We start from the raw sequence: 18748 nt of genomic DNA, 5'->3' as shown, positions 1-18748 counted from the left end.
GTTCTCTTTTGAGTCTGGTTCCTCTCAATGTTTCTTGCTCTTCCATCTAAGGGAGTTTTTCCTCACTGCAGTCACCTCAGGCTTGTTCATTATGGATATAAATGCAAACACATTTAAATATAAGTCTAATATTAATCTTGAATCATTGTATAAATATTTGTATGTTAACCTTTTTGTACTTTTTGCAGTATTTCTTATGTTCTGTAAAGCTGCTTTAAGACAATGTCCAGGAATAATATTAAAGCTGTTATAATATTCACCTTATACCCGTTAATAAGGAGGAATAATATTAAATCTAGGAAGCCACACAACATGAGAAACATTAGTCGAGCTGGTCATCATAAAAATTGTGTCCATTTGCAGGATCTGCGCTATTTTAAATCGGAGAAGACGTCTCGCGGCATGCTGCAGGAAGGCTGGCGGGACACTCAGAATCCCATCATGTGCTCCTACAAGCTCGTGACTGTAAAGTTTGAGGTGTGGGGCCTCCAGACACGTGTCGAACAGTTTGTACACAAGGTACAAAACCCTTTCATGCTTTTTACTGGCTACCAAGTGTTTATAAAGCATACAGAACGTTTTATTAAATAGTTACAGTGCTGTTTATGAGTCTGAAATTGCTCTCATATTTTATTCAACACTTCAGCTGTAAATGTAGAACAATGTCATATTAACAGGCACTAAAATGTCTCTAGTTGTTAAACATAAATAATGCCATGCAGTTATTTATTGATTTACCAGTTTTATTATTTCATTATGCCTTTCTAAATGAAAAGGCATTCTGAATATTGGTATTATTCATGATTTAAAAAGAGATATACTCATATATATATGTCTCTATATATTTTTTTTATACTTATTTTCTCTTTTCTCCTGTGTCCTTGTTCCTTCTCTTATAGGTGGTGAGGGACGTGCTGCTGCTGGGCCATAGACAGGCCTTTGCTTGGGTGGATGAATGGATTGGTAAGTACTAATCATGCATGTGGCCTTATAACCATATCACAGCTAAACATTTGAGCTTGTTTTCGTGTTAGGTCATGTGACAGGAGGTAAGTGCAAACAAATAAAAGGCTGATGCTGAAATAATTGTCACCCTCACCAAATTTGAACATGAAATCGTTCAAATGAAACTTTCTCTTTCCTTCTCTAATCTTAAACTGAGTGATAACGGCCAGTCTCTTCCGCATGATAAAAGATCCTCAGTTTGTCTTTAAAGATGATTCACTTTTTTTTATTTTTTTTGGTTTGCATGGGAATGTTGCCCTTTAATTCCTCTGATTTAAACTTCCTGTCTGCTGAACTTAAGGGATGGGAAATCCCTTCTTCAGGTTTGCCATCTTTTTGCCCAGAGTTGAAAAGCTAGATCATCTCCCCTAACATCCTTTCACCTCAATCACTGACTAACCGGCACCGAAAACCCTCCTGGCTCAGCCTTCTGGTTCGACATTTGACCCTGAAACCTAACCCTATGACACCAGCGTACCCCGTCCTCAGTGTTCCTTAATGAAGATGTCCATGGTTTTTGCCCCACCCTCCCCCTGCCTTTGCAGATATGGCTTTGGACGACGTTCGGGAGTACGAGAAGCAAATGCATGAAAAAACCAACATTAAAGTTTGCCATGAGCAGCAAGAGCATTCCACCAATTCCTCTCCATCTCTGGATGGCTTAGGGATCCTAGACAAAGTCAGCGTATGTGTGGATTTCTTTTTAAATCTCTTTTTCCTTAGCGAGATCCACCCTTCAGCCCTGATTCTCTTTTTATATCAGCGAGTATACTGATTCACCTGAAATAGAATCCCAGACACACACACTTTTTTGAACATTCAGCTCCATAACTCAACATGCATTCTGACATCACTTCCTTCATTTAATGCAAATGATGTCATTTTTAGTACATGTAATTAGAACCCTAAATTGTTTTTTTTTTTGTTTTGTTTTGTTTTGTTTTGTTTTTTGTTTCTTTTGCTTGGGGAAAATTGCATCAGTGGTAAAGTAGAATGAGAATGTAAAGATAATGCAATCAAAATGAACACTTAAAAAAAAATTAAAATTGGACGTTGCAGTAAAAATGTAATTTATGGAAACACAAAATCGATATATTCCATGAAATAGAATACTATATCTGTATTTGAATTTTTATTGTATTTTTATTTTTTAAAGACATGACAATGGATGAGGTGAGAGAGTTTGAGCGAAGGATCCAGGAGGCCACCAACCAGAAGATCGGCTTTTTCCCTCCGTCCATTTCAATTGGTGAGACGCCGCTCTCGTCTCTGGCCCCCACCGGCCCGGCCAGTGCTCCATCCACTCCGCTTTACACAGACGCCCCCGAGTTCCTCTCCGTCCCTAAAGAGCGACCCCGCAAGAAATCCGCCCCTGAAACGCTCACTCTGCCTGAACCCGGACAGTCGGAGCCTGTTCCAGCCCCTAACCACGCTTCTCTCAGCCCTGCATCCAACCAGACGGAGTGACTGAGTCTGTGGCACGCATCCTTGTGATTTCTTCCTTCAATCAGGATTTTGTAAACACAGTTCACTCACTCTGCTCCTTCCACTTGCTCCATGTTGCAAATTTCTAAAAGACTCCAGTTACTGACCATGTAAATGGGCTTCCTCCCTGCAAGGGAGCCTCTGCCTCAACAGTTTATATTTTCTCATATTTGGCAAATAATGTTAAATATCTGCATTCAGATATTGTGATGCGTCTTAATTTCTGTTATAAGTTTTTAAAAAAAAAAACAGACCATAAAAGCTACTTATTAAGGCTTATAAAGTACTTGTTACTTTTATTTCTCCCATCATTTTATTATGAAATCGTCTAAAACGATTGGGGGACTACCTGTTGTGGCTTAAATACGGTTGCCTTAGCAACTACGAAACAGGTATCCCCGATTAGGATCATGGATTAAGATGATGTGTCATTTTAAAGAATAAGTTTGTAATTTTTTGTAAAATTATTTTCTACCTATGATACAAGGAGTCTTTCCTTTCCTTGCTACTGACTCCATGTCCTCTCTGGAAAATTCCTTATAATTTACCTTCTAGGGAAAATCAACAGAGCTGAGATTACAGTAATAAGATCTAATACTGTAGATTACATCAAAATATTTTTTTTCAAGCGAACAATTACAGTAAGGGTAGAAATATTTATTTTAAATTACAAACTGCATCTTTAAGCAATGACGTCTCACAACATCGAGGAAGATAAAATACTCACAGATAGAGAGTGGGGTCCAAAAGTCTGAGACCACGAATGAGAGAGCTTGTAATTCGCATTCAACGCATTTATTTAAAGTAGAAAAAGTAGAATATTTTCCTGCATTCTAAGTAATTGATATTTTGCTCTAATGACAACGTTTGCTAATAATTGCTGAACGCTTTTGTTTGAAAATTTTGTTTGTTTTCTGTTTTAAATGAAAAAAAAAATAGTTTCATCACAGGCTTTTGTGTGACCTCAGACTTTTAGGCTTTTTTTTTTTTCCTTCCTCCTAAAAATAACATATTTTAAAGTATCTTTTTTTTTTTTTTTTTTTTTTGTTTTTTTTTTTTCTCCCTTTTTCCACTTCCATTTAGCCATGCAAATCCGCCTAGACAGAATGCTTCTCAGGTCTTCATAGGTGCCAGCCTTTCCAAAGCCACGGCAGGAAAAATACGAAATCCTCTCTCAGATATTCCAATATCACAGCCATCCAGGATTCCAGGGTTTGTTCTTACAAGCCAGATTTGTCTTAATGGATGTCTTGGATCTACTTTATACAAGTTCCTCAGCCAGTGCTTCAAAATAAACTGAACAATTTCTTTTTTTTTTTTTTTGGGTCCAAAAAGTTTGGAAGCAGCTTCTATGACAATCTGACCCTTAGCCGCAGCAAGGGTAAGACGATGCTCATACAGAGCATGGGGTAAGAAATCAAGCAGGTCATAATGCTTTATTCAGTTTTTTTTTTAAAAAAATGCCACAGTTAATGAAGATGTTCTGGATTTTGCTATTTGATATCTCGAATAAGGAAAACATAAATCAAGCGTAGGACTGAGTGTTTTATTGAAGCGAGCATGTCTACCTGCATGTATGAATGAATTCATTAAGTCTAACCTTCCTTAATGTCCTCCTTTGCCTGATGATTTTGCCTCCAGCTTTTAGAATAACACCACTGAACAGGAAAATACCTTCATTTTATCTTTTTTTTTTTTTTTCCCCATTTCTATTGCGCACGTTCTTTGTTAAAAGGAATGAAAATCAGAAGAAACAGAAATGCGATTCCTAAGGACATATTTAAGCCTGGCTGAAGTATAAAAACACACCACTAACGCTTTCCAAACTAGCTGCTGCTTCCCCTTCCATTGTAGACAGGGTTTTATTAAAAGCTGCATGGACTGTTCACAGGCTCTGTAAAGTCCTGTGTATATGCATATAAGAGGCAGGGACTGCTGGTGAGTTCAGTTCGGTTTATATACAGACAAAAGTGCACTGAGCATGCTCCAAACCACACAGCAGCTCCGACAGTGCCTCTGCATGTACATGTAAATATGTCAATCAATAGATCTCTATACAGTCTATACAGATGTCTTTATCATGTCTAAACATTTTTGAAACTATTAATAGCATTTTTTAGTGTTTTTCTCTATCTTAATTTTTTTTTTTTTTTTTTTTTTTTTTTTAAACGACTGGGAGGACGTGTGAAGCACCTTGAATTATATTTTCCGACTTGCACCCAGAGCCATTTGTGACAAAGATAAAAATTCTTGACCATGCTGCTACTTGAGTCTTTAATACCATCCTAAACTGTATGATCCAGGGAATAGTTTTTAGTTTAAAAACACAGTTTATGGGGTGTTTTTTTTTGTTTTTTTTTTTTTTTTAATAGTCTACAAAGATATAAAATGGTTTCATTTCTGCATTAGTTATGCATCTTTATAAAATTCTGATCACAATATTTGAGAAACTTGTAACCACAGTTTGTTATAATACACATTATTGTATTAAAATAACCACAGTAAATAAAAAAAAGGTTATACCGCAGAGTTATATATAAAACCTTAAACTAGATCTGAAAATATTTTCCCTCTGTTTTGCTATATGAGAGTCGTTCTGTACATTTACATATACACTGTACACATGTACAGTTTCCTTTGGTTTGCTGCTTGCAAAACCTTCTATTTGGTTTAATTATCAATTATTTGTTTAAAACAAGAACTTGGCTTTTAAACTAGTCTCATAAAATTCAGCACCACTCCATCAACACCTCAACACAATGATAAGATGTAGAATTCTGTTTGTCTTGATTAAAGGGCTTGAGATGTTGTTAAAGATACGGTCAGTGGTTTTAGAACAGTTTTAGAAAAATTGATTCCAATTATTGAAACACAATTATTCGTTCTTCTGAAGGCACCGTGATTACAAACTGTCTCTACTCACTCAGTTTCACCTCTAAAAAGATATTTGATTCAGTTATTAATGAGAAGATTCCACTGAGTGCTTTGATCTAACAAATCACTGACCGCACATATTGTTCAAAACTAGGAAACCGTAGAGGACAGCTGTCCTTCTGCTGCCTTCTGAGCTGCAGACATTTTCATAAGCACCTTACAGTAATGCGGTAATGTTGCCACATGGGATGATGATGATATTTTAATGTGTTCCTGATTTTCTTTTCATCTATTGGTTTAAATAGAAACAAAAAAAGTTTATATGATGTTTATTCAGTTAAAACTTCTCACAGATTAAATTGTAATTTTTTTTATTCAGATCCTTAGTCACAAAATAAATTCACAAATTCCTGATTAAATAAATTGTCACATGCCTCAAGATGTCTCTCGAATACACCATTTGACCATTTGCTCTTAAAAATCTTATTTGAAAATGTTACCACAGCAATAACTGTGTTTACTTGAACAATCCATTGTGTTCTTACAAGTGATCACTACACATGATTTATCAGGCAGCAGCATGGAGATAAAGTCCAATAATCCAGTTATCACCATACACACGTTTTCCATCCGCACGTCTGCTTCTGAAATCCCAGGACTTGCAGCAGGTCCTAATTAGTGCTTTAAGATTATTTCCTTTGTATTTGTCAAATACTTAGTTCAACCCCCCTTAAACTTCAGCACTTTGCACCACGATCGCCAGAAAATGATTTCTATCCAAACCCACCGCTGTGCTTCTGCCTGAACTGGGTTTGTAAATATTATTTTGTACAGTTTTTTTTTCTTCTTTTTTTTTTTTTTTTTAAGATTTTCCATATGGGTGTGAAGTGAAAACCGTTTAAAGTAGATATTTTGTTTGTTGTTAATAGAAGGTTGTTATTTTGAACTTTTCTTGCTTGACTTTTACCTGCGAACATGCGACTGCCTGGATGGTCAACAAAAATGAGCCAGATGATGTATGTATTTGCTAGCCTTGCTTTCTGTTGTAGAATTTCTTGTTTCGAGGGGTAGCATGACTTAGAAAAACAAAACGATTCATGATTCTATGGTTTTGTTTTGTTTGTTTTTTTGTTTTGGAAATTTCCATTTTTGTACATTTTTATAAGTAGTGATCTGGTCATGTTGGTGTTTTGCAGTTTGCTCTTTACTTCCTCTGTGGCCTGTTGTCTATCAGTAGCAGTGAGGTGATTCAGTCGTCAAAATCTATAATTGGAATGAAACACTCAATGATCAGATCAGTCACGATGCCTGAAGTCTGAACATAATTCAGTTAAATTTGTCCAGATGATTACTTTACCTCTTTATTACAAAGAGGTGCATACTGATATCCATATATTTTGATATAATATTTAGAATCCCCCCCCCTTTTTTTTACATCTACAGTATATATAATAGATAAACTATAGAAGATGTCTACATCTCATTTCAGAGCCGACTAACAGAACCCTGGCTGAAACTTGACACGTGTTCCTGTAAATCCAACCAGATTAGAATAAATGTTGCCTTCTTAAAGTTCACAATCAGATTCACAATCGGCCTCTGTCTAAACAAAAAACAGGGAACTGAGGATATTTTTGAGGATGTCCATGACTATACTGTTAGTTGAATATATTTGGAAGCAATTATTTTTCCAATTTTTTTTTTTCCTTTCTTCTCAGCAGATTAAGCATTAAATCTAAAGCCATAACATTAGAAATCCTAATGTGACTTTCAGTTCTGGATTCTGTCCAGTTCTGTCCAGCATTTAACGTTTTATATTTTCAATATTAGAGCTATTAGAGTGCTGAATTCTAAAAATGTTTTCCAATTTATTCCTCAAGTGTTGCTTTGCCGTCCATGCCTAAAGGTAGAGGACCAAGCGTATTCATTTCATTTTTAGCCATTAAATTCTGGTGATGTCATGGTGCCTATCAAGGCAGCCTCCTTCCTAATAGAGTCCTCATTCATGACCAAGTGCCATCCTTTTAGCCTCTTTAGGTTCCTGTATATTTTATTCTGATTTGTTGTAATTATTCTTTTCCTAATTCTTGTAGAAAATAAAACGACTTGCTATGATAAAGCTTGTGTTGTGATGTCATTGTGCGGGATGGGAATTCCTACATGAATGTGATCTTACAAATTATATGTCTATGGATATGTCTGTTTGTAATCTTATACAGCATATTTTATTTATTATTCTGTTTATTCATTTGGGAGACGTTACTGGTGAAATTATGAGGTTAGAACGAAGTAGTGCAGCTCAGATAGCTGAGGAACCTTATCTTGAAGTCAATATTGTTTGGTAAGATGAATGCCTTTTCCACTGCATGCAGGCATCAGATTCTTTACTCCTGCTACACACATTTTCATCACTGGTGTGGATTTTTTTCTGGATGCTATTTACAGAGGATATAAAACGTCTACACACTACTTAAACTGAGATAAGCCAGTCAGCCAGTGTCTCATGGGATTGTTGTGGATGAAGCCGCCCGGAGACTGTCATGCTTTCTTGTGAACCAATGTTGTCAGTCAGTTGTATGGTCTGGTCTTTATCAGCAATCAGGTCTGCGTTGAACTCAGAGTTTACGATGCCCATTAGCTCCTAAGGAACTCTCTGTTAACTTATATAAACTGTTGTAGAAATGACATTATTTACATTTACAATATCTACTGTAAAGTGTCACCCAAATGAGGATGGGTGTCCTTCTGAGTCTGGTTCCTCTCATGGTTCTTCCTCATATAATCTCATGGAGTTTTTCCTTGCTAGGAATAGACATATAGTAGATATATAATATTTTACATTTTAAATTAATCTATTTTAAATTAAATTTAAACTTTAATATATATTTATACATATACATATTAACTTATTTATTTTATTTCTACTTATTATTATTATTTTATTTATTTATTTGTTTGTTTGTTTGTTTGTTTTCCTCTTTTTGGTTTCCATACTTCTGTAAAGCTGCTTTGAGACAATGGGGAATTGTTAAAAGCGCTATACAAATATATTGAATTGACTTGAATAGATAACTTTCTTTCTTGCAAAAATCTTCCAGATCTATAAAATAGCAAGGGGGTCTCGGGCTAGGACAGGGCAGTTTCAAAACTACGATCTTCTTCAACTGAAGTCGTTTCTTTGTTAACTTAGATTTGTGTTTTGGGTTGTGGACGTGCTGGAAGGTGACATTTCTCCTCATCTTCAGTTCAGTGGTATTTTGGAGGTATTTTGTGGTCCCAGCTGAGGGGAATCTGCATGACATAATGCTACCACCACCGTGCTTTATCGTGTGTATGGCGTTATTTTGGTGATAAACTTGCTTGTTTTTTGCATCATTTTTCAAATGATTCTGAAAATATTAGTTTTTTAATGATTCGGGGCTTATCTCGAGTATTTATTCACGCATAGAAAACATCCACAAATCAAAAACACGTGCTGTAAAACAGTGTCGCGTTCTTAAACATATCCTCCAGGACATTAGGTGGCGGTGTGATTATCGCCCGGTGAACTCTTAACTCACAACTCGGTCGCTGATTGGCTCGTGTCATCTCGTTGCGTGATCTCGCGATGTTTTCGAGGAGTCGTTCAGAAACATGGCGGCTCTGTATGAGGCGTACACGCTGTGCGGTCTCGTGTCATGGCAGAACTCCACCGACTCGGGAATTCAGGGGATCGAGCCGGACGGAGACGAAGACCGTGTGATCGTTACCGACTGCACGCGCTCTGTCACCGTGTACAAGGTAATAAACAAACCGGATGTTAGCGTGGCACGCGCTGTTAGCTTAGCGTGTAAACACTGCTGTAAACAGCGACACATTAAAGCGGTTTAATCTTCACATAAACTTCTTAAGGAGCGTGAAACAGTGTGACGTTTTATCTTAGATTCACTTTGTATTAAATAAAGTTAGCTTTAATAGCTGCTCGTGGGTGTAACAACGTTTTAACGTTAGCTTTACCAGTTAGCTTTAGCTAAGTAATTGAATTTAGCAAACAAGTAAAGTCATTCGGCTGAATTCTAAATAACCCCTAAATAATAAATATGAGCTTCCTACAGCATAAATAACGCACCTGAATCCATCCACACTATACAATGTGATGTAAGATGTTGACATCACTGTCAGTAAGGAGTTAAAGCCCTCAGTGTGGAGTGATTATAGGGGCTGGGATGCGCTCCCACTTTAAGCAGAATTATCTGTTCATGTGCATCTGTGATGATGGGGAACGTGTGCAAACACGTTTTATGTCCTGTATTGTAAGAAAATAAGACAAGAAAACGAACCTTTTCGTTTAACTAAGAAACCAGTAAACGTTTGACTCGAGTCAAGTCAAGAAGCTTTTATTGTCATTTCAACCATATATAGCTGTTGCGGTACACAGTGAAAAGAGACAACGTTTCTCCAGGATCATGGTGCTACACAAAGACAGAGCTAAGGGCTTAAGTAAGTTAGTCCTAGACGCAAAGTGCAACTGTGCAAACAGAGCAGGAAAGAAACGCAGAAAAACAGTACAAGACAGAAAATCAGTGCAAGACAAGACCAAAATACAGAAAATCAGTGCAAGACAAAAAAGGACAGAAAAACAGTGCAGGACAAGACAAAAAAGGACAGAAAAACAGTGCAGGACAAGACAAAAAAGGACAGAAAAACAGTGCAGGACAAGACAAAAAAGGACAGAAAAACAGTGCAGGACAAGACAAAAAGGACAGAAAAACAGTGCAGGACAAGACAAAATACAGTGCAGGACAAGACAAAAAGACATCACACAAAAGCAGCACTGACCAGTGAAAATACTGTATGTTTAATATTGTGTGTGCAGAAATACTGGAATGAACACATTAGTATTAGAGCAGCAGTTACATTATGAGGTAATGTATTGTGCAAAACATCAATAGACTGAAATGTGAGACAGCATGTGCAAAGAGCAGAAACAGTGTGCAAAACAGCATGTAAACAAATTTGATATAGTGGTGCTGTAAACATGGATGTATATTGGAAGAGTGTGTATTTGGTGTGGGTCAATGCAGTGTGTGCGCGCGTGCGTGTGTGTGTATTGTGCTCAGTACAGTTCAGTTCAATTATTGAGGAGTCTGATGGCTTGTGGAAAGAAATAAACACTGACTGTTTACAAAGTGCTGAGCTTATTGTCTGTTATACAATTAAGCAGTGTTAAGTAACTTCTGCTGTCATCACTTGCTGTATTCAGGTTGTGTTTTACAATTCTTTAACGTCACTGGTTTTGAAATAATGTTAACTTATAACTCTGTCAGGCTTCATGGAGCACTTGATTGCAGCATTAATCCAACTCTGTTGACCTTTCGCAGGTTTCTGATCAGAAGCCGCTGGGCAGCTGGTCAGTCAAACAGGGCCAGCGTGTGTCCTGTCCTGCTGTCTATAACACACAGACCAGCGAGTATGTGGTCGTTACGGATGAAAAGGTAAGTGAAGAGAAGTTAATGCAGCATGACAGAATGTGAGGTTATTAGAAATGAATCAGTGATGAGTTGAGTGTGAAGCGTTCCATGGCATGTGGCGCTAATCCTCTCAACATGGTGTTAAGTAGTATCCCATAACTTCACATTGCTGTGTTTTTTAATGAAAGGAACATCATACATTTTATCAGTTTATAGATTAATTGAATGTTGTGGGTCTGCCATGCGGTGTGTGAGTTTCTCTCTTAGATTATTAAAGCTATCAAAGGTTGTTCTTCAAGCTGTCTCTTTTTTCCCCCCCTGTGCCTTGTTTAGGTCATCAGAGTGTGGAAAGATGAAGAAGTCAGTATGGACAAAGCTTTCAAAGCAACAGTGAGTGTGTTTGAATGTCAATTATTGTACCAGATCTAGAGTCTAATAATGTAAGAAAATGATTCTAAACAAACCGTGTCTGCGTGTGTGTGTGTCTGTCTGCGTGTGTGTCTGTCTGTGTGTGTGTGCGTCTGTCTGTCTGTCTGCATGTGTCTGTGTGCACGCATGTCTGTCTGTGCGTATCAGGTGTCAGCTGAGATATACCGAATACACTCAGCCCCAGAGCAGGAGCCAGTGGTTCTGTTTCAGCGCGGTGCTGTTCGACTCCTCGACTCGCTCCTCACTGCACCTCAGCAGCCTGTAGAGGAAGTGCTATCACAGGAGGAGGTCATCAGGTGAGACCAGACACGGTGTGACCTGAACTGACTGGTTAAACTTGGTGAAACTCCGTCTTACTTAACGTGTTAATAGTCATGGAAACTGAAAACGGACAAACGTGACTCACTTTGAGCAAAACAGACTCACAAACAATGATCATAATTAGCACTATAGTGCCACAAAGCCATATGAAGTCTGAAACCTGCTGATTGGTTTGTGTGCAGGTGGAGTACAGTGGTGCGGACAGAGCAGCGGCTCATCCTTCTTTTCAGCACAGAACAGGTACAACACACACACTCACCTCAGCTATCTGTATGTAAGACCACAGATTAAATATTTCTGTTCACACTTCTCTAAGATGATTTAGTGTAACTCCTCCTGGATACCAGTGAACTGATCACCAGCAGAGCTGAACTTCTCAGTTATAGGAAGTACATTTGTTTGTGTGTTTCAGAAAGGAGAGCACTTCCTGTATGTCCAAAGGTTCAGCCCTAACACTCTATCAAAGCACAGGTTAGAGACGGAGCCCAGCTTGTCGGCTCCCCTCAGCTACGCTGCCACCTTCAAAGACGGAAACGTTCACCTGCTGTACCTGTGTAAGCGTCCGTCTGTCCTTCTTATTCCGTCATTTCCTTACATCATCTCATTTCTGTTCATTTTTATTGCTAACATATAATTTGTTACTCAGAGCATAGTTCAAGCTGTAGCATGAACGATAAGCTTACGTTAAACTGCTGCCCCTGATACATTATTATTGTAGTTACTATAGTAACAGCTCGTACACAAGGACTTTTAATGCAGCCACATGTCGTTAGCAGTGCTGTAGGAAGTGTAGTGTGCTCTATAGTCCAGCAGATTGTCATGTCAGATTCAGCAGTGAATCCTGTTTCCCTGGAGAAGAAAATCATAAATTTTATATTTTTTTCAAAGTGCTGTATTAACACAAATATTGAAAAGCATGCTGTAAATAATACATATTTATTCAGCCTATTGATTTAGAGTCATTTAAAAAGTGTGTCCATAGATTTACATTGTGAGTAACTAGAAATACACCAGTTCATTTTATTTATTTATTTATTCTTTTCAAATAAAATATTAGGAACATTTAAATAGTAATGCTGAAATGCCTTCAAGGTTCTTACCAAGTCCTGGCTGATCCTCTTTCCTCAGTACGTAGCGGTGCCGTGTATGAGAGCCTTCTTTTGGCTCGGCCCGCTGTTACAGTGCCAGCTGAAGACATTCAGTGTCTCCCGCGCTCTCTGCTCCTGCAGCTGCCTGCTGGAGACGGAGATCTGAGCCGTGCCTCGCTCCTGCCTCTGGACCAGGCTCACATTGCTGTGGTGGGAACACCGCATCCCTCAGCTGGAACTGGGAAAGGTACCAGATTTGCACTCACACACTTACAGAAGATTAGTCCACTAATATTAGTCTATGTGCTAACTGTCATTTTTGACTTGTTTGTTTCCCACAGATTTCCTGTGTCTGTGGAACACACACTTTCAGACACTGCAGGCTGCCAGAGAGCTTCCAGGCAGGATTTATGGCCAGGTCACTCTCTCTCTCTCTCTCTCACACACACACACACACACACTATTAGTGTGAGCTATGAAGCTCTATTCAGACTGGACTGGTTCATATGATGAAGTATCAATTCATCAGTGTGTGCTGGTTGATCTTCAGTGTGGTTCTATACCCCCCCCCCCCCCCACCTCTCTCTCTCTCACACACACACACACAGTGAAGTGAAACGCTATTCCTCTAGGACCCTGGTGACACAAAGACACAGAGCTACACAAGGCGACACAGAACTGAGGGCTAAAAAAAAAAAAGAAATTACACGAAGCAACTCGTATAAAGTGCACGTGTGCTCATGATGTCTTATGACTGCTTGTCTGTAGATGTGGTGCTACTCCGGCAAGCTGTTTGTGTGTCATGGGAAATTGCTGTCTGTGATTCCCTTCGAATGTCAGAAGTCCTCTCTGGCCACCGCTGTGGGGAAGCTGAAACAGACCAGCACGAAGGGTACCGAACTCATTTTACTGACATCACGATACCTGAAATGCCTTTTAGAACTCTTTTTATTTTTTTGTGCATTTTTTTTTATGCAAATAAAACACTTGGCACTAACTTTATCTAGACAAATGTGAAGAATTGTGATTACAGCAGCAGTAATAAGCTCCCTTTTATTTTCTTTCATTTAGAGAGCAAGGGTCCAGCCCTTGTGCCATCCTGGAATGAGCTGCTTCATGGCAGCGCGACGCATACACACACCCAGGGGAAGAGCCGGGGCATGTCCACACGGAGGACTGTAAGATATAGACATAGTGTTGACGATAAACACTTTACACATGCACTTATTCAGTTTATTACCTCTGGGGATCAGATCACAAACTTTCTAATTCTCTATTTCCTCTGTAGAAGTTGAGCTCCAAGAAGCAGTCGAGCAGTCTGACAGTCGAGCAGCTGGCTGAGGACATCAAGGTAACCGGTTACTGTCCATCTCGTACAGAAACTCATTACTGATTTAGAGAGTTTAGTCCATGATATTTTCATATTCAAGAATTAAATACTGACTGTGATTTGGCCTTAAGATTAGTGTGGAATTAAATGGCTTTCATATTGAGTGTGTACTGTTCTGTTCGTCTGTGTGTGGGTCGGTCTGTCTGTGTGTGTGTGTGGGTCGGTCTGTCTGTGTGTGTGTGTGGGTCGGTCTGTCTGTCTGTGTGTTTGTGTGGGTCGGTCTGTCTGTCTGTGTGTTTGTGTGGGTCGGTCTGTCTGTCTGTGTGTTTGTGGGGGTCTGTCTGTCTGTGTGTTTGTGGGGGTCTGTCTGTGTGTTTGTGGGGGTCTGTCTGTCTGTCTGTGTGTTTGTGGGGGTCTGTCTGTCTGTCTGTGTGTGTGTGGGGGTCTGTCTGTCTGTCTGTGTGTGTGTGGGGGTCTGTGTGTGTGTGGGGGTCTGTCTGTCTGTGTGTGGGGGGGTCTGTCTGTCTGTGTGTGTGGGGGGGTCTGTCTGTCTGTGTGTGTGGGGGGGTCTGTCTGTCTGTGTGTGTGGGGGGGTCTGTGTGTGTGTGGGGGTCTGTCTGTCTGTCTGTGTGTGTGTGGGGGTCTGTCTGTGTGTGTGTGGGGGTCTGTCTGTCTGTGTGTGTGGGGGTCTGTGTGTGTGTATGGGGGTCTGTCTGTGTGTGTAAAACGCTTGTGTCCTGTAGGTGAGCAAAGTGCAGGAGGTTGACAAACAGCTGCAGGAGTTTCTCAGTGTAGCGGAACAGGAAGTGTTGCACCTCTCAGCCGGGAGACTGGCGTGTGTTTTAGTAGCACGGTGTCAAGCAGAGCCAGGGTTCTACCCACACGCTGCCCTGCTGCAGCTGGTCGACACACACTACCTGTGCTACAGGTGAGAGAGTGATAGAGACAGACACACACATACATTGAATTTCATCAGTTACTTTGTCCATGTGGCTAGTTCTGTTCATCGGCAAGTGGACCACATCTTTGTTTTTTGTGTAGTGTGTGTCCTGACCTGCTGACGCTGGCTTTAGAGAAAAGCGATTTCCGCCTTTGCCAGATCTGCCTGCAGCTCTTCCCTGATATTCCTGAAGCCGTTACCTGTGCCTGTCTCAAATCTATCCTCAGGTGAGAGACCCAGCCATCTGAGTCAAATAGTCCTTCACTGCCTATGAGATGACTGCAAAGCATCGATTAAATTACTCTTAAAGATTTCTATTATGTTGTTTAGAGCAGGTGCAGAGGGGATCTGTTTAGTTCTGGTCAAAAAAACCAAACAGTTGCTAGCTGTATTTGTCACTGTGTGTTCAGGTGAATGCTTTAAAACCAGCCCTGTTCATTACCCTGTGAGCATCATCCTGCAGTGAAGCACGGTGGTGCTAGCATCAGAATAGCATCATTAGCGTAGCATTATATTTGGCACTGCTAAATATAATTTATATTCAGCATCCTCCGACATGCATCTGTCAACGTTTCCCTGATCCAATATTTTTCACCTACAACGCTCCTTTTGAAATGACACCTTTATTTTATTTCTTGCACAGCGACTTCTTGTAGTTTTTTTTAACCACTCTTTATATGTTGTGTTGTCAGACACAGGTCACTTATTGTTTAGACTCACACGACTCTTTCCTGTGTGACGGACCGTGCTACCTACTGTATATAGTGTTAACTGAATAATTATCTGAGCTCATTCTTCATTTATTTTCATTTTGTTTTCCCGTGAGGTGTCATGTCTCCAGCAGGTCCTGAGTCTGCCCCAAGCCTTCTGTGCAGTGGGACATGACTGATGAACTAGAGGAAGCTGATCAGTTATAAAATCTGTCTATCTCTCACTCACACAAACCCCCCCCCCCCCATTTCTCTCTTGTCTTCTCACTCTCTTTCTTTCTTCTCTCCCTTTTTTGCCCTTTTTTCTCTCCCTCCCTTTCCCCATCTCACACTTTAGTGTTCCAGACACAGAATTGGAGCACATGGACCTGGAGACAGACAGTCTACTCTTCATGAAGGCTCTCACTCAGAGTCCTGACAAAGACGGAGACAAGCACAACGGTTTCTGTCCTCCACCTTTGGATGAGGAAAGCTCTGACGTTCTCTCAGAGACCGCGGGCCTCGGCTCCAAACCCCCCAGAGACCCGTTAGCTCTGGATATGAGCTGTCCTATTGGACTCCACAAAGGAGCACTACTGTATCCTGAGACCACATTTCATGACTCTGTGATTGGATTTAAAGTGAATTAGACAAACTGTTACTAGAATCTTGAGATGGAAAATGTAACAACTTGTTAGACTTGAAACTGTACAACATGCGAAATCTTTCCTTAACCCTTTCACCAGAAACGAGATCCTGCAGACGGCGTACAGCGACAGTCTCCTCCTTCCACATCTGAAGGACCTCAGCGTCTCACAGGTTATAGTAAGTACACAAAGCCGGTGTGTTTTACTACACAGTGTTTAGTCTGTTTAAATCGAACCCTGGGGCATTTTTACTAGGAGTGAGGATTGAGCTGATGATTCAAGACAAAGGACAGCGCTGTAGTGCTACAGAAATTCATGAAATAAATCAATGAAATTGAAATAAAATCTCCATGTTTAAGTTAATTATTTTTAGTTAAAAAAAATTTTAGTTATGTTTTTTTGTGATTTATACATGAATTTAATAAACGTTTACTTTATGTTGGCTTTATCACACTAACCTTCAACATTTTTATAAATTTTGATAAAATTTTTTATTGCAGTTTGGTGAAAAAGTATTGGGTGTGAAATTTCACTACAGCACAAGTTGATAGTTTTGTGTTCATTTGTCCCTGTGTTCAGCTCTTCCTGCAGTACCTGAGGTTCCTGTACCTGAAATATTCTCACGAGGCTCACGCTCAGATCCGCACCTTAAGAATGCCAGCCATAAATCAGGTCTGTTGTCTGATGTTTACTATTTCACTGTGGTGAACTTTATATTATACCTACAACTATACTTCACGCCTCCTCTTATAATTCTGTATAGTTCTGGTTTTCTATTTCTTTCTCTTCTTTCCCCCCCCCCCCCCCTTTTCTGAAGTGAAGAGAAATTCACAGAAAATGGAAATAATAAATAAATAAATAAATAAATAACTGTGTAAGGGAGCCTCATTAGTCCTATGGAGAGAGAATGTATTTATTTATTTGCAGAATTTGATCCATTTGGCTTCATGTTTTGATTTTATATATTTATTTTTAATTTCCTGTAGATTTTGGATTGGGTTTGCTTGTTGCTCGATGCTCACTTCACAGTCCTGGTTTTGGCTCCCGAGGCTAAGAGCTTGCTCTCTGGCCTGCACAAGTTTGTGAGATCGCAGGTGAGTCGACCACTTTTTCTTTATAAAGGAGATTTCTTTGTCTAGACTACTCCAACTACTTTTATCTTTTTTATAGTAGCAATGTGTAGCACAGAGACTTATTAGGCAGATACTTGACATAATCTTCCAGTTTTGGAAGGAGTTTCAGGAAAACTAGGGCTTTCTGCTCCATTGATAACATGTTAAAGGAATTTGTGTCTTTTGGTCCAAAAAGAAATCCCATCTTGTCAGATTCTTCCCTTTGACCTTCAATGAACACAGCATTCTTTTCTAATAATATTAAATACTCCATCTATGTTTATATTCATGTCTTCTGATTGATCTATAGGTGAAGTTATACTTTGAACTGGGGAAGATCGAAGGAAGCCTCGACGCGATCAGACAATCCAAGCAGTCCAAAGAGCTGGGCCAGTATTCCATAGAGGTGGTAGAGCTCTTTTAGACGAACTGTACAGACGCTTTTTAATAAAACCCTCATAATGACCTACAGCCAGTAACTTGTGGCGTGTTTTGTTTTGTTTTGTTTTTTATAAATAAATACAATTATTACACTTGGTTTAGTGCTTTGCAGTATTGTTTAAGGTTGTCGTGAAAGGTTTTTGTGTATTTATTTCCTATTTCTTAGCAATAAGAACAGTGTTTTCAGTCAGTGTATTTTAGGTTTTTCTGTGTGTTTTTTTAATACTGAAGTGTTTTATATAGAATTGTATAGTATGATATAGAATGTACAGTTCTGCTGTCAGGTTCAGGAGTTCTGTAACAAGTACATGCACATAAAGGCAGAAGATCTGGTCATTATAGTGTCTGAAGTTTATTCACGTGCTGTTAAAGCCCTCAAGGTAGAGAGAAGAGGATTAAATCTGGGTAATAGAAAAATGAACAGAGGGGAAAATAAATTAAGGGGGGAAATGAGCGAAAGATCATACTAATTTAAGTAATAACGATAATCTGTATTATACACGTGAACAGAGGTCAGAGACACGTGTGTAAATTCCCATACATAACAAAGCACAGACTTGTACTTTGGCGCCCCCTAGTGGGCATTTTACCGCATCATCGACATTCATTTATTTATGTGCTATTAAAGCCCTCAAGATGGAGAGAAGAGGGGGAAAATCGGGGTAAGAGGAAAAATGAACAGAGGGGGAAAATGTTGGGGGAAAATGAGTGAAAGATCCCACTAATTTAAGTAATCGCGATTATCTATTAGACACGTGAAAAGAGGTCAGAGACGTGTGTAAATTCTCATGCATAACAACGCACAGACTTGTACTTTGGCGCCCCTAGTGGACATTTTACCGCATTACCAACATTCACCATGTAAAAATTTAGCTAATGGTAATATATGTATTTAACTTCTTTAAATATACGTTTACATTAATAAAACAAAGTGTTA

General features: G+C 39.3%; 2 protein-coding genes across 4 annotated transcripts in view; both read left to right on the top strand.

Annotated features, from left to right (window-relative positions):
- Positions 1-7483, top strand: part of LOC113634527 (cytoplasmic phosphatidylinositol transfer protein 1) — a 54235-nt gene extending 46752 nt beyond the window's left edge. For 2 of the 3 annotated variants that reach the window (XM_027133550.2, XM_027133549.2), the window contains 3 exons: positions 364-519; positions 900-963; positions 2162-7483. In XM_027133550.2, the coding sequence (XP_026989351.1) occupies positions 364-519; positions 900-963; positions 2162-2472 (531 nt within the window). In that variant the 3' untranslated portion in view covers positions 2473-7483. Of the gene's footprint in view, positions 1-363; positions 520-899; positions 964-1550; positions 1691-2161 lie in introns of all 3 variants that reach the window. The other variant, XM_027133552.2, reaches the window with a different exon arrangement.
- A 1488-nt stretch (positions 7484-8971) lies between these two features.
- nol11 (nucleolar protein 11) lies at positions 8972-17841 on the top strand. The gene is made up of 18 exons (XM_027133685.2): positions 8972-9144; positions 10725-10838; positions 11148-11204; positions 11391-11539; positions 11747-11804; positions 11977-12118; positions 12693-12899; positions 12994-13070; positions 13421-13544; positions 13724-13830; positions 13941-14003; positions 14726-14910; positions 15024-15149; positions 15970-16209; positions 16358-16436; positions 16838-16930; positions 17245-17352; positions 17681-17841. The coding sequence occupies exons 1-18, from the start codon at positions 8998-9000 to the stop codon at positions 17792-17794; spliced, it is 2190 nt and encodes a 729-aa protein (XP_026989486.2). The 5' UTR covers positions 8972-8997; the 3' UTR covers positions 17795-17841.
- The last annotated feature ends 907 nt before the right edge of the window (positions 17842-18748 follow it).

Source organism: Tachysurus fulvidraco, chromosome 5 (assembly GCF_022655615.1).
Source record: "Tachysurus fulvidraco isolate hzauxx_2018 chromosome 5, HZAU_PFXX_2.0, whole genome shotgun sequence".
Taxonomy (NCBI): Eukaryota; Metazoa; Chordata; class Actinopteri; order Siluriformes; family Bagridae; genus Tachysurus; species Tachysurus fulvidraco.
Note: the sequence above shows the minus strand (reverse complement) of the source record. Positions and strands in the feature narration are given on the sequence as shown.

Bases quoted from the DNA above. Each gene is read 5' to 3' on its own strand.
- nol11 (XM_027133685.2), top strand. From the start codon at position 8,998: ATGGCGGCTCTGTATGAGGCGTACACGCTGTGCGGTCTCGTGTCATGG. The intron at 16,210-16,357 runs GTATCCTGAGAC...CCCTTTCACCAG, and splicing joins CTCCACAAAGGAGCACTACT to AAACGAGATCCTGCAGACGG. The intron at 16,931-17,244 runs GTCTGTTGTCTG...AATTTCCTGTAG, and splicing joins GAATGCCAGCCATAAATCAG to ATTTTGGATTGGGTTTGCTT.